This window comes from Coturnix japonica, chromosome 3, assembly GCF_001577835.2.
Source record: "Coturnix japonica isolate 7356 chromosome 3, Coturnix japonica 2.1, whole genome shotgun sequence".
NCBI lineage: Eukaryota > Metazoa > Chordata > Aves > Galliformes > Phasianidae > Coturnix > Coturnix japonica.
In genome coordinates, this window is record NC_029518.1 from 11,724,048 (window position 1) to 11,739,845 (window position 15,798).

General features: G+C 37.5%; 1 protein-coding gene across 1 annotated transcript in view; it reads right to left on the reverse strand.

Annotated features, from left to right (window-relative positions):
- Nucleotides 1-1,452: 1,452 nt before the first annotated feature.
- The window catches only part of SLX4IP (SLX4 interacting protein), a 70,660-nt gene continuing 56,314 nt past the window's right edge, over nt 1,453-15,798 (reverse strand). The window contains 3 exon segments of the mRNA XM_015857073.2: nt 1,453-2,913; nt 2,916-3,154; nt 4,623-4,729. Coding sequence (XP_015712559.1) covers nt 2,357-2,913; nt 2,916-3,154; nt 4,623-4,729 — 903 coding nt within the window. The 3' untranslated portion in view covers nt 1,453-2,356.

The window sequence follows — 15,798 nt, forward strand, 5'->3', positions numbered from 1 at the left end:
TTCTTAATTTTACAAGGTCACTATTTTAAACAGAAGATGTTCTCATGTTATCAGTAAGGTGATGGGAAACAGCACTCCAAGTAACAAAACTAAATATCCTAAAAGCAAAAGCAAGTACTCTCAGCTGCAGAAAAGGCAATGATTTTATCTGCCATCCAAATGCACGACAGTCACTTTTAAGGGTGCGTGCAGATATGTTACTCAGTTATAAGTAAAACTAATCTGTAATTATAAAGCCAAACTAGTGAGAAGAGTAATATTCAATGGTACAAGATATACGAGATGAAGCGCTGGATTCTAACACTTGAATTAATTTCTTTTGAAGAAGAGAAGTGCAAAGGGAAGGGAAGCTTCTGACTCCAAAGCTATTATGAGTAGCCGTTTGGGGCATACTTGCTCCAGTCTGCCCACAGTTTTCACAGAAACAAGCAGTGTGTTTGCTGCTTTGGAAAAGCAAGAGGTATCTCTTTGCTAAGCGGAACGAAACTAAAACAAATACCAAAAGCAAACAAACAAAAAGCCCAAACTGAATTTGCAAACTCAACATGTGTCTGCTCTCACATAGTAATCTTCTAATAGTTCATATCCTATACTTTACCTGTTACAACCAAGAACATAATCATAGAATCATAGAATTACCCAGGTTGGAAAAGACATTGAAGATCATCAAGTCCAACCGCAGCCTAATCATAGTACCCTAACTCTAAAAACCCACTGCTAAATGGAAAATTCAAAAGCATCCAGATAAAAAGCATGGTGGAAATAATGGGAATGTAGAACTGCAGACTAGAATAAATGCTTGTACCATCTGTTACTGGATTATTCACTGCAGGGGCTTACATAAGACATCTAGAAAATGTCTGGGACTTAAATATAAATAATCAAACAATACTGTTTTACTTACTGTTATTTCTCTGAAACTTAGCTAGATGTCCTTATACTCTTTATCTCTTTCAAGTCCTTACTAGCAGTGTCTTGAGCTCATACAGAAGAGCAGTAAACACACTTCAGGCTATTCTTCCAAACCCAGGTTCATTTGTAGCCTCCTTTTTGCTTGTTACTATGGAAGGCCTTTCTGCAGAGCCTTAAGATTGGTAAGCATTAGCAATCTTACTGCAAAGCACTGCGAGTAACATGGAAACAGGCTGAAAGAAAGAAAAAAAAATAGAACATGTATCCTAGTAGACATGCAGAATCTTTTTCATTTATAGCAAAAGCAGAAGTTTTCTCTAGCAGCAATGATGCTGTTCAACTGTCAGTGCTTTGCTGGCAGCTGCTGAGCTATTAACTCTAACCTCTACTACACACCAGCTATACTGCTATGGATGTGGATCTCCCCATGAATCTCAATGAGCCCATTAACAAACTCAGTGTATGTTGGTAAGAATTCTGCAAAATTTGCATCACATAAAGTATCTGTGCTCACACTGACTTTGAGAGAAGGGCCAAAAGGAAATTGCTTGCCATTTTATTTTAATCATTTAAAAATATAAACACGAAATAAGAAGTTACACTTCCATAGCATGTCAGCATACATGTTACAAAATGAGTATGAAAATGCGCTGAACAGTTAAAAATTACCTCTGTCTTAAAAACTCCAGATTTCTAACACCTGAAAAGTGCCATGTGGTGTCCTCACACACCAACAAGGGCTGATTTTCAAACATGAGTGCACTTTTGTGTTACGTTTTTACAGACAGTGAAGGCACGATCACTTGTATCCACAGCTCAGTTTAGAAATACGTGTTCATGTGAAAACTGCCCAAGCACAAGCAAGGCAAAGCCAACTGAAAACGTGGCCCTTCAATTACCAGCAGTATTAAAATCCTGTTAAAGATTTATTTGAAATAACCTCAATTTGCCTCACTCTTGTAAATATCATAAGAATAAACCACAAACTTCTAAACACAGAAATGGATTAATTTTTACTAAAATAAACTGTGTGCTTAGAAACAAGAGGAAAAAAATGGATAACTATAGTAGCTGTTAAGAGATTACAAAAGTGATTTGAACTCATACTGTCATCAGCTGTCAGGACTTTTTAACAGTATCAAAATGACCACTGATCTGAAATTTTGCTCAGTAAATATTATGTTACAGGAGATCTTTCTTTCTCTAAATACTACATTTGGTTTGTACAATATTTATGCATCTAGTATGAAAAGGTAAAATCATCTTCCTTACAGTTCCAAATAGCTAATATGCCTCCTTAACTGATTACTTAAAATTTTAGCTAATTTTGACTTATTTAAAAAATATGTTTAAATTTTTTAAAAATTGCTTCCTACTTTTTGTATATGCTTTCCAAACACAAATCTGGCTGTCCGCCCACACTATCAAGGTGATATTTCTCTCTTTATGGCTTCTTAAGCCTTCGTAGTTTTAACTTCCTGAGACCACCTTCACCTTCTTTTTTCCTTTTTTGGATCAGCTTCCCTGAAGACACAGCCTGCATTTCTAAATAGGATGATGAAGGCACCACAGGTAATTCTTCAGTGGTTGTGCCTGGCTCATTTTGGTTTGTCTTCACAGAAAGAGGCTGGGAGAGGTTTTTTCCAGAAGTAACTAACTCTTCATCGGATGTAGTTACTGTTAAGTCTTGTTTAGAAAACAATGCAATGCAATTAAGTGGGGTCTTCTCCTCCAAGATCAGACCTAAATGATCATTGTTGCACTTACTCCTTTTTGTGTCGCTAGGAATTAAAGGAGCCTCTACTGAGGCTATTTGTTTGAAATGGTCTACCTTGTCTTCGGAACTACAACTCTTGTGCTGAGCCTGTGTTTCAGTTGTTTTTTGATTTTGATTTGGGCCTAGCAGTGCTGACTCATAGCTGCAAGGAGAATTCTTGCTCAGAAGTCTTGACTCCAACTGCTCCACAGGGTGAGGTTTTTGCTGGCTGCTAGCATCCTCTGATTAACATTATTTTCCAGCTCTAAAACAGGAAACTCCAAGTTGCTCTCAGCTGTATTTATGCAGTTCTTCAGCTGTCCCATGCTCCTCCATTTCACTTCTGATTGAGGACTGGGAAAAGTCTGACAGTCATTCTTTCTGTTCCTTGTCTGCAAGCCCACTGAGCCAAGATCCACTTTCTTGGAGTCTTTGCTGGTTTGAGGTTTGCTCGTGCTATTTTTCCCCCTTTCTGTCCTTTTCACACTGCAATAAAAAGGGATATTGTTTTTAATAAAAAGGAACGTTTGCTGTCTCAATCTGCTCTTCTTACAATCTCTGAAAGACCACCAGGGCAACTCTCTTTTTGAATGTGGAAAAAAAAAAATCCCCGTATATCATCTTGACAAGCAGTAATGTTTGTCTAGTGTGGATAGTATCAAGTATTATCCATCTGATTTTCCACTGCACTAGGGGAACCCTACTTATTAATGACTAAACCACTAAGGAGTTCACATTCTATTCCAAGAGGCAGAACTGGATTCATTACAAGTGTTAAAGGTCAACACAACATAAGTATATTGAATTCCTTCCCAAACCGGCTAGATAAAATAGTATTTCATAAGTGCCTAAATGATTTCAAACCATTCCCAGATATCCATATGCATAATGTATATCTAAAGAATAGAGGGGGGGCAGGCTGGAGAAGCAGTGTGTGTGCTTGTGTGACTTTCTAATCTCTAGTTTAGAAACATTCCTCTGGAATTTTTCCCAGGACATTTCAAAGCACTACTTTAAAGCTAACCACCGCTCATCTAACCTCAAGCCTGCTCATCTGGGAAGGACTTAGGTAACGCACGCAGATATTCTGAAAGGAATTATACAGGACAAGGGAATCAATCACAAGAGACATGATGGAGCATCAGTTCATAAACACTTCTCGTCAGTGTGTGCTACCTACAGATCCAAACTTCACATAGATTGTGAAGTGAACTTTATGCGCGGGCACAGAAGCTGCCTACTTAAAGTTTTCAGTCTAAAGATATTGTTATAGAACATCCCATGCTGGGTCTGCCTTTCTCTGGCCTGCTGGCACTGAGCAACTCCCAGGCTGAAATTTAACTCTTTGGAATAGTTGTTCCTACAAAATAATAGGTAGAACTGGCATTTCCCCAAATCTAATATCCCTTCTAAAAACAACAAACAAGACAACATAAAAGAAAATCGAAGTAGAACTTCTGGCAGTTGGGGAAAATAAAAACAGCACCCTGGTACAGCGGGTAACATGCTCAGCTGACCAACAAAAGACCTCATCCACAACAGGACAGAGTTGTGCAGCGTACTCTTCAGCTGTGGCAAAATATCCAGACTATCACACAACCACTGCAGATTCTCAAAACAAATGAAATACATATTTGCAAGTGTTTTTCACAAGACTCAAACAGCACTTATTTATTTTGGCTCAGAGCCTCTTTCAAGAAAAAGACACCCTGTTTTGGTTCTGCCTTGTGCTACGGGAGGTATCTATGTGGGCTATAACAGCTTTTATTTTTGATGTCATACAATATATGAAAGATCATTTGATGTGCTTTATCCACAGCAGAGCATCCGCCTTAGTAACGCTGAATAATCTTTTACAGAGAATTTCATATTATTTGACATTTTATCACATAGACTAGATTCTACTAACACAAATTCTATATAGATATAACAACTTAGAAACAAAGAGACATACATTTCCTTCAAGATATCTTGCTTTATCTGTTCATTCAGACTAAGCTTAAGCTTTCTGTTCTCAGCAGATTCAGTAAAGTATTCAGATGTTCCACTGGAAACTTCTCTCTGTTCCAAAAGAAAACACAGGTTTGAAACGTGACACATCAAGATACAATTATTCAACATTAAGCTCCATTTCTAATACTAAGACTTGCAGATGTTCTTTATTATTCTGATCTGAGCAGTCTAAAAGAAACAGCTAAGAACAGAATTATTTTTAATCTTTTAATACTTGGAAGTCTAGTCAGTTCACTCCCTTTGCAGACTCCCAACGAACATATTTCATATGCTAAAATATACCGCAAACAAACAAGACTGCAACATAAAGGATGTAGCTTTCCAAACCGTCTGAGGAAACTGCTGGCAAATATTTGACATCTTTGTGGCTCAAACTGTGACAAATGCCAGGAATCTCTCTTGCAGACAGGAGCATGTTTGTCAGTTTTTTTTTCTGAAGAGACTGACTGGCGCAGTGGTCTATACACTTATTCTCAGAAGAATTCCCATAATTTTCCATACATACAAAAAAATATACAGAGTATTGCTTGCTCATTTAAGAAGGTAAGGGTTAAAACTTTTAATACTAACATTCAAACACTCACAGCTTGTGGTGGTTGGCTACTACCGGACAACAGGGGAATTCTTTCTGGTCTCAACTAACAGCAGTACCATATTTTTATATTATATGAGATTGAGGCAACAGGGAGGGAAGGAAAATGCTCTTTTTCTTCAAGCTGTGAGCATTTCCTTTCACAATGAAAGGATCTCAATGAAGGAAGGACCAGTTGCTGACTTCACTATTCACCACACGCTTCAAAAAAATATCATCTCTGAGGTTAGAGAGAGAGAAAAAAGAAGAAAACAAAAACACTGCAAAGAGAAGAGGCTTTGTGTGTCTCCTGTCCTCTCATTATTTTTTTTTTATTTTTATTTTTTCATTAGATCAAATGATGAAACTTCTGACTGGTGGTCATCAAATGCAGGGAGTGCTTCTTGATACTGTTTCATGATCCAAGCTCTAAATCCAGCACACTGAAAGCCAGGCGGTATGAAAAAATGGAAGCACAGAGAGACAGCAGAGGCAAGAGGCAAGAGCATGTACATGACAGTTACCTGGAATGCCGCTCAGGAACCTGTCACTGAGATGGGATTAAGCCCTGCCCATGTCAGTTTTTACAGGAGAGGGAGTAAATCTCACCTCTCTTTCCAGAAGAACAAAGCAGTGAAATCAGTTTTCTGTCTTGTAAGCAGAAAGAAGGTAGTCAGGTCAGGCAAAGAAAATGGGCCCTTCTGAAACTTTAAAAAACTAAAGCTGTTTTGAGCCTTCACTTCAGAGGCAATCTGTGTGAATGTTTGTGTGTGCACGAACAGATGCATGAAGTTCTGTGCCCTAACACTGCAACACGTGTTTACAGTAAGCACAAAATACATTGGACATGCGTGCAAAGTGATTTCAATCTCAAAAATCAAGCCCGACTAGTTTAATCTGAAGGGTGAATTGCCGCTTCTATTCCTGCTAGAGATATGGACTCCCCTAATTTTGTTTTCATATTTTATGAGCTATTGGAGAAATATTATGATGATTTAGCTAAAAGATCTTTGCTACTTTTAAGAGAATGCTCAGACTCAAACTGTAAAGTCTGTATAAACTGTTTTGACTTCCAGTAACATCTGCACAACTCAGTCTGAAGGATCTTGCACAATAATGCTGTATCAGAACAGCCGGAGAGCACTCTTACTTAGCCAGAGAAGTACAAACAGAAACATCTGAACTTCCCTCATTGTGAGTTATGGTAGTTGGAAAGGTTAATTACATTACATCTGCATCAGTCCTCAGCTACGAACATCAGTGAGGCAAACTACAATAGGATCACCAGATCACTACGATGATTTTTCTAGATAAGGTAAACAATGGGTGTAAAATAGCACTTTGTACAAAAACCTGCGTGTCAGTGCAGACAGGGGAGGATCGTGGACAGTTGCTGTCCACACATACTTACTACTGCAGCTAAGCAATAAACCTCAGTTCTAACTTGAATCCCATTACGAGCAGTGAACGATTGCTGTCTGGAATGTGCTGTTGAGGGCGTGAAGAGCAGACCCCAGAGAGAAGCAGAGATAAAAAAGCCATTCTGCTGTGAGCTGAGTCAGACTGGAAGTTAATGGTTCCGAATGAAAGGGCAAACACGTTCACAATGCCATCATCAACCTTTCATTTTGTTTGCCAGTAACTTATCGCACAACGTAGTGACAGAAAAGGGTTAAGGTATTAAACAAAATAAAAAATCAGAATGATTTATATGTGAAACACTTCTGAACATGCCCTCTAAGTACAGTAGATTTTCCCCTTGGAACCACACCCTGTAAGTGCTGTATTTTGAGAGCTGAACAATTAACATGAGGCATATGAGTCAGTCTTTGAAAAACTCTGTGGGAACCAAAGAGCCTTTTGCTATTAGGAGTGATGTAAACTCCCTAAGGCTGGAATAAGTCCACAATAGAAGGCAAAGAGTCACAAATAACAACAATGGGCACTCCATATACTACTAAGACACTCAGCCATTACTGGTGATACTTCCTTTATTTTCTTTATTAGACTTAATAATTTTAGTTAATTAAGAAAAATAAAAAACCCTGTCTGTTTTGGGAATGCTATTTATTTCCTATGGGAACTTCAGAACTTGTTAAAGAAAGAAAAAAAAGCTAATCTGTTCTCATCCTGTCTAGTAATCCCAAATTCCTTTTAGGCAGTGAAATAATTAAAGAAAAATATTCCAGGCATAAAAAGGAGGACAGCAGAAGCAGACATCATATAAACAATGACACCATGACAGAGAAAAACGTCAAAGCACCGCCAGACTTGTGACTTGACTCTGAAAGAGCTGCAGGGAGTGGGGTTGCTGCTAACAAATTAAAACCACATTTCTTGGCAAATTGTTAAAGACAGACATATTTACATTTGTATAGAGACTGGGTGGGCACAAAAGATTAAAATGCTTCTTTAGGCCTTGAACTGCCAAGATCTATTAGAAATCTGTGCTCTTAAAATCCTAGGGTAAGCTCACTCCTTTTTGGCACTAAAACTCAGCTAAGGGCATGCAGAAATGAAGCTTACAAAGACTTACTCCCCTACCTGCTCAAAATACCGACCTCACAAAACCTGCTCTGAAGATCCTTAACATTTGTCCAAAGAGATGTCTGGAAAAAACCAAAAACCTCTGCTCACACCTACACATAAACATGACTGTTAGGCACACAATATACTTGCTTATAGGCTTCTCAAAATGAATATCTATTCTTCTACTACGTACAGTAAAACTCAAAAATAAACCTTCAAAAAACATCCAAAAGAAGGGTGGCTGCCATCTGCAGCTCTTTCCAACACAGCTCAGTTCAGCAATGCTGCATTAAATACTTGCAAAAGAAGAACTATTAATGGATTTGCACATATCCAGTATCCTTACAACTCACTATCATGAAGAAGGTTGGAAGGTTTGACCTTTACCATGAATAAGCCTGCAAATATCGTCCACACTTTTTTTTCAATCAAGGGTTTGGGATGTAGGTCTGAAAGAAAACATTTCAAAGCAAACAATGCTGCCTCCCTTCGCCCCTTGGGTTTGGGTCCATATTTTCTAGTTGTCTCCTACTGTGCTCAGCATAACTGTTGCACAAGCTTATGTACCAATAAAGTAACACTAAGGGATAATTAAATTTCATGTCTGCTTAAAGGAAACAAACCACAGTGTTTCTGAGTTGCACTTATCAATGTGGCTCAAGTTTCTCATTAAAAAAAACAAAAACAAAAAACAAAAAACCTTAATAGAAAGCAGCAATGAATCCCATAAATCATATTTAACGTTGGATACCATATAAGAATCCCCACTGAGGCCTCATATAGCACATGCAGCAGGACAGTCCCCAGCATCAGACTGAATATAATAATATTAATGAAGCAATGGTATAAGGTTTTATTCCAGTCACACACATTAAAAAATTAAAATTAGTGAAAAAAATCAGTTAAATACTTATTCTGGGGAGCTTTATGTAAGTTGCAATTGCATGATCTATCTTAATGTCAGTGTCACATTAGCAGTGTCATAAACTCAATCACATAGATTAGACAAGTGGGGAAGCTTGCTAGTGAAGGATGAATCAGATACTATAATCTAACTGACAGAAAACAGACAGCGATAAGACTTTGGGTCTAGACTTCCACCCTACCATATATGAATGAAAATGTTCTTCCAGCCATTTAATGACTTCTATGTGACACAAAGCTTACAGTGTTTCTAGCATAGCAACATAGCTGTCTTAAAGATTCTACTTACAGAATCAAAGAATTGTATGAACTGGAAGAGACCCTTGAAGGTCATCTAGTCCAACTTCCCTGTAATGAACAGGAACACCTAACAGCTAGACCTTGTTGCTCTGAGCCCCATCCACCTCGTCCTTGAATGACTCCATGGACAGTGCATCCACCACATCTATAGGCAACCTCTTCCAGTGCCTCGTCACCCTTACTGTAAGAAACTTCTTCCTTATATCTAAGATAACCTCCCTTCTTTACTTTGAAACCATTTCCTCTTGTACTATCACAACAGACTCTACTAAAGAGTCTGCTAAAGAGTCTGTCCCCTTTTTTCTTATGGGCAACCATTGGATACTGAAAGGCTGCTCTTGGATCTTCCCAGAGCCTTCTCTTCTCCAGGCTGAAAAGCCCCAGCTCCCTCAGCCAGAACTCCTGCACTGCAAAACTTTCACAGTAATTTTCCAAGTGCAGAAAAGGACTGTATTCTCAACCTGAAATACAATTCCTTGATTGCACTTGCAGAATATTGCTCTACATTTTCAAATGGACTGTTCTTTTCTGCATGTCGGAAAGTTGTAGTAAAAATAGCAAGGATCGTTTTCCATATTACACACGGGAGTACTGATTTCCCATTTGAAGCAGCTATTTTTAAAGAACAGTGAAGGTTTTGAAATACATTCTTCCAAGAAAGTTGAAACTGTGGTAATAAGCAAAGAAAACAGGATCCTTTCAGTGCATCACCAGAAAATCTACCACCTTATCACAGAAAGCAAAACCTGACTCCCAAATCTGCAGTCTTCAGTATCCACCACCAAAATTCATTTTGATCTGATTTTATGGATCTCAATTATTAAGCTTTTGCTGGTCAAGAGTACCTACAATATGCACTTAGTCCAAGATTTGGCCAATTCATTACAAAGCCCTGTGATGTACACACAAAAAAGGTTCCCAAAGGATCAGATTGTCTTAAAGCATACAAATTATATAAGGAAAATACCTTAGTGGTATTTTAGTGATAGGAAGAATCCCAAACTGCTACGAGTTTGGGAAATTCAGAGTTATCTTTCAAGATAATAGAAAAAAAAAAGAATTCTTAATAAGCTGAAAATGGCATAAACCAAAATTGTGATACTGTATTTAAAAAAATTGAAGTTAGAAGAGGGGCATTTTAACACTTGACAAATATATCTAAGACAAGTAGCAAGAACATACATAACACTTTTTTCTAAAGCCACAAAAGGTGTTCTCAAAACAAATGATTTATTTACATACTCAAGAAGCACTCAATATACTGTGTGTGTATTTGCTTGAAGGCAAAAAGTGTTAAAATTAATGTTAAGTAATTGAGCTATTAATCATTCTAATTTTATACACCAATGCGAGCAGACTCAGATTCTATCTTCAGAATGTCCACTGATAAGAAACTGAGGAAAACACAATGGCTTCTCAAACAAAATAATCTTTACAAAAGTCAATAAAGAAAAATACAAGGAAGTTTTATATACATATATATATATTTGTGTGGTTTTTTTTAAGAAGAAAACCAATGCCTTATAAACATTGATCTGCAGCCAACCTTTGCAATCAATCTTATGATTATTTCTTGATGAGAACACCCACATAAAATGTACATTTTGTTCTTAAAAGACTTTTTCAATAATCAAGACATCAGCAGTTTCATACGGAGCTCAGTTATTTCCCTCAATTTACCATAAGAGAAAGAATCTACTACTAACTTTCACACGGGTATGTGGAAAAGCAAGCCACTCCTGTAATCTTGCGCTGCAGCTTTTAGCAGCCTGATACTAGGATCCTCTATCTGCCTGCCAAATCTAAATGGCACAGCAGAATCAAGCAGTACTTAAGATATGTGACATACACAACGCTGTGCTTCATTTACTCAAAACAGTCATTCTTAGAAACAAAAATCTGAAGAGTACACCAACTTTTAAGTATAACTGCTCCCTCTACACAATTATAACAGTATTTAAGAACTGTAGGAGATCTTGGAAAGACCAACCTTAATTCTTGATTTGTTGGTTATACACAAGCAAAATACGTAATAAGCACAGCTTGGGAGAGAATTACTGTTCAACACCAGAACAAAACACCCAGCTCTGCAAACCCCCAAGATTTCTGAGCTCATGCTGTGGACTGGTCCCTCCAGATAGTTGCTAAACCCACATGTGAACTCAAGAAAATAAGCAGACTTATAAAACTCTCAAAGCCAGTCAGCTATTGCATGTTTAAAGAAAACTGAAAACAAAGAAACAACTTTCATTTTCTAATATTTTAAACCCTTAGTCATTGCAGCAATGTTGCAGTGAACCAGACGGGAGGGAGGTGGAGACATTCAAGTGGACCTGATACATGAAGTAAGCTAGGAAATCAGTGGCATTATGGTGAAAGCTGGTGACTGGCAAAAGGCAAAAGATGATTTATAATAAATAAATTTTAAAAAGCTGCTTTGTTAAGTTCCAACAATGACAGAACAGCCTGTTAAGATTTCTGTTAGGGATTAAGGAAACATGAGGAAATGAGAGAAACAGAAAATACATTCTGTATCAAGACTTTCATTTCCAAACTCAGGTCATAGTCACTATTTAATAGAACAAAACAGAAACTTGTACACACAGAAATATGCACAGAGTGTGTGCAAACACACTTATCAGAAATGTCTGCTTGGGCTGGGGTGTGAATTACCCAACTGACCAGTAGAAATTAGAGATTGTTCACACATCCTTCCATAAACTGTACCATCATAGCCTTCAGCTTACTTTTCAGTCAAGCTGTACAGTTTCAATCAGTTTTAACACTTTTCTGTTGGAGGTTGAGGAACAAACTGCTCTTCAAAAAAAAATTCATAAAAAAATCCAACAAATTCTTTTAACAAGAGGAATAAAGAAATTTATGATCAAAATCTCAAGTTAGTTAAATCTTTCCACACTAGATATCAAACTCACTCAGATGCACAGCAACTAAATAAAACCTTTAGCCCACTTTACATTTAAACATGAATACTGCCAGCTTTGACACTGTGCACCTTCGCTGGAAGTGCTCATCCTCCCAAAGTCTGCTGAGAGAAAAGTACATCATTCAGTGAAAAGTTTACAATCTGAGCTCAGATCTGTATTAAACATCAGGCTAAACTGGGACATCAAGAGTGAGAGGGGAGAGCAAAATGAGGGAGGTGAAAGGATGATGACAGATGATAATATCTTAGATAACCACAAGGCTTTGACAAATGAGATCTTGTGAATGCTGCTTAGTTGTATTTAAATTAAATGGAGTACTCTTATAAGAAGCAACTACTAAAATCAGTAAAAGATTACTCAATTTGTCCCTCCTTTTTGAAGATTGCTTCACCTGCAAATACTTCTACATGCTTAAGAACTTATGTTGCAGTTACAGGGCTCTATGTACTACTACTACTCTTCATCTATATTTTGCACTATGAGAAGTACACGATGTTTTAATGAAGGTACACTCAACTTGCTTACTGGCATTAATGCAATTCGTATACTGCTTTTAATTTCATTCCTTACATATATCAATATTTCGTCTCATTTACTGATTACACTACTGAATTATGATTTTTCAGTAGGTTCCCTGTAGCATAATTTTGGCCTTTTCCCAGAGATTTTAGTTTATTCACTCAGCAGTATGCACAAACACTGTAAAAAGACTTCACCTTTATCAAGTGATTTTCATCTACAGTCCTAATGCTCTTGCACCAACCATTGTGAGCTTTTCCTGAAATCCTCCACAGCCTTCCCTAGTCTTGATTAATTGAAATAACTGTGTCAGATTTCATTTCATCATTTGTCCACCTCTCTGGAACATTACTATAACAAATGGCAGACAGCTATGACATTTTTTTTTGCCATGCAGAAAATGAATCAGTCTGTTTGCAAGCTATAAGAAGAAACCAAGACAAGTTCTAACAAATCATGCTGCAGCAATCTCCCACATTACCACTCTCAGGCATCCTCCCCTCCCCTTTTGCAGAGCTTTCTTCCCCCACATCAGAGTTGGCAGAAGGGAGCACACACCCCAGGTTGCTCCCACTCATTTGGTGCATTAGCTGAAAGCTCAATGAACTTTGGTTTGTATGAATCCTTAAGACCGAATTATAGGATGATGTGCAAGCACGCAGACCTTTTGGCAAACTCTGTTATTTAGAAGTGGTGATATCCAAGGAGAAGAGGACACCTGTGACAAGAGTGAATATTTTACAACTGCTGTGGATTTCTTCTTTATGACCAAGTCAAAAACAACAGTATCACATCACTCTTTAAAGCTACACTGACATTAAAAGGGAAACCTCACCCTTATCAAACACACAGTGCTGCCAAAAGCCTCTGCATCAACATGAGCATTTATGCAGCCACACAGTGAGAACCCGGCCACTAAAGTCACCCAGCTGAAAGCAAACCATGCAAACAACAGCAAAAAAGAAAACCAAAAAATCCTTGTTTCCAGAGGAACCAGTGAACTGATCCAGCACTCCACATGCCAGTGCTGACAGATGCCAAGGACAACGATGCACAGCTCAAAGAAGGGAAGTCAGGAGACACTGCACGGTTCAGTCTTACATCAGATTGAGTTAAACATGAAAGATGAGAGGAAAAAAAATTTAAAAAAATTAAAATGGCAAAATCTTGAAGTGTCAAAATAAGAAACTTGAAGAGAAAAGAGAAAATTCTTTAACTGTTCAACCATATGTCGTGTATGGACAGGACCTGTTGGCCTGCAGTTTCCCTGGCAGTGAACCCTCTTAAAGAAATTGCCAAACTACAGTTTAGCACTGTTTTCCTTTAGTTATGTCTCGAAAAATGACCAAATAAAATCCTGCATAATATTTGAAAACAAGTGAAAAATAGATTTTATGAAATTTAAAAGTTGATAATGAATTTGAAAATGAAGCAAGTATTAAAAAGGTACTATTAGTGTACATTTTGGATGTTACCTCTACATGAGGGTAATTATCAGCTGCTACCTCAGAGGGTGATCCCGGTCTCTTCTTCCAAGCCCTGGCTGCCTGCTTCTGCAACACTTTTTGTGTCACAACTAGCAACTCCAGAGTACAGTATGAGTTGGTTAAGTAAACTGAGATGATGGAAAACTATTCCTCCAATTTAGCAGAAGAAAAAAAAAGAGAGAGAGAGAGAGCAACTTCACAAGTAAATAATTTTCTTTTACATCAGCTCAATGAACTAATTCATTCTTGGCTGAATAATGAGTTGGCTGGTCCACTGTAATCCGAAAGGAAAGCAATCCATAGCTGGAACTAGAGGGAATATGGACTGCCTTTTCAGTAGAAACTGCAGCAGCTTAACTGTGATATTATAGATATAAACACAGTTTATAGACTGTGAGCTGTACAAGTGTATTCCACAACATTTCCTTCTTCCCCTGCACTATTGGATATCACTTTAAAGTTCTTAAGATAACTAAATTCACACAAAAACTTCTAGTAACAGCTACAAATGGTTTTCCTTTTCATTCTGCCTTGCAACAAGAACAATGCAGCAGCAGCACACACTCTAATATCAATCTCTGCGCTAATTAAAGCAAAGTGTGCATGTTTTCATGGGAGAACCAGAAGTCTCTTACCAGCATAATCAAAATCCAAGCAAATGATGTCCCTTGCTCACCTAATAACATTTGTTTTAATAAAGAGAATTCTGCAATGTACATAAAGCATGTCACAACAATTTATAAAAAATCAGACATGTATGAAGATGATTAAATGTTACTTCTTTCATTCTTGGAGATTTAAAAAGCACAGGGCATATCTTTGGCACTTTTCTTGTCCTACTATTTATGCTTTGCTTTATTTATATTTTTTTGCTTTGTTTTATTTTTAAGGGCAATTCTGTAATTTTCTTTGCAACTTCACAAGGCTCGGTGGTAATCTGGAGGTCTTTTTAATCAAAGCAGGATCTCCTGCTCTCCACTTTCTTTTCTGATGTCATCTGAATGGCAATTTCAAATTTCCACTTGTACCGTCATTAGCTTAACCTCCTTTATGTTCTCCCTACAATCGCTTCCTCTCATAGATTCCAGTATAAAGCTGATGTAGTTATCAATGAATACTCCATTGTTAGCACATTTTCAAACACTCCCAAGCCTTCAATAAACCTTCCACCCATTTCCATTACCACTGTTTCTTCAGATAACCCATTTCCAATTTTCCATTTTAGCTCTCTACATAAAAATCAGCCCCAAAAATGTTGTAATCTTTGCAGAGATGACTGATCTCTCTGGAGCTCTTTCATTTGCCTGGGTTTTCTTTTTTGCCATATTCCCAAAGCAGTCTTCTATTTCAAGATAAGACCATTCAAGATTACAAACATAGTTTTGTAAAACAGGAACCAATGGCTATATTTCTGTACTTAGCACTAATACGCCAGGCTATTCTTCCATCTTTTCCTTGAGACTTCCAATTTGCAGAAGTATTTTCAACAATTTGCTGTAATGTTTCCTTAAAAAAGAAATTCCTTCAAAAATGATAATTACTTCCTGCAGCCTGTTCCATAGATATGACTACACCCATTTCGAAATAGATTGTAGAAAAGAGAAAATTATGGATCAGTTGATCTTCTATTTTGTTTCAGATCTACTCCTTAGAAAAACTCTCAAGTCTTTAATTAAACTTAAAACTAAATTGACAGAGTCTGCCTAAGACACCTGTTCCTCAGTCTTACAGGATGTATCCTAAGACTTTGAATTGCTTCTCTGAGTATTCTGTGCATGCAGTTTGTGTTTGTGAATATCTCAGAAGCATCATAATTACGATCTTTCCTAATGTGTAGGACAT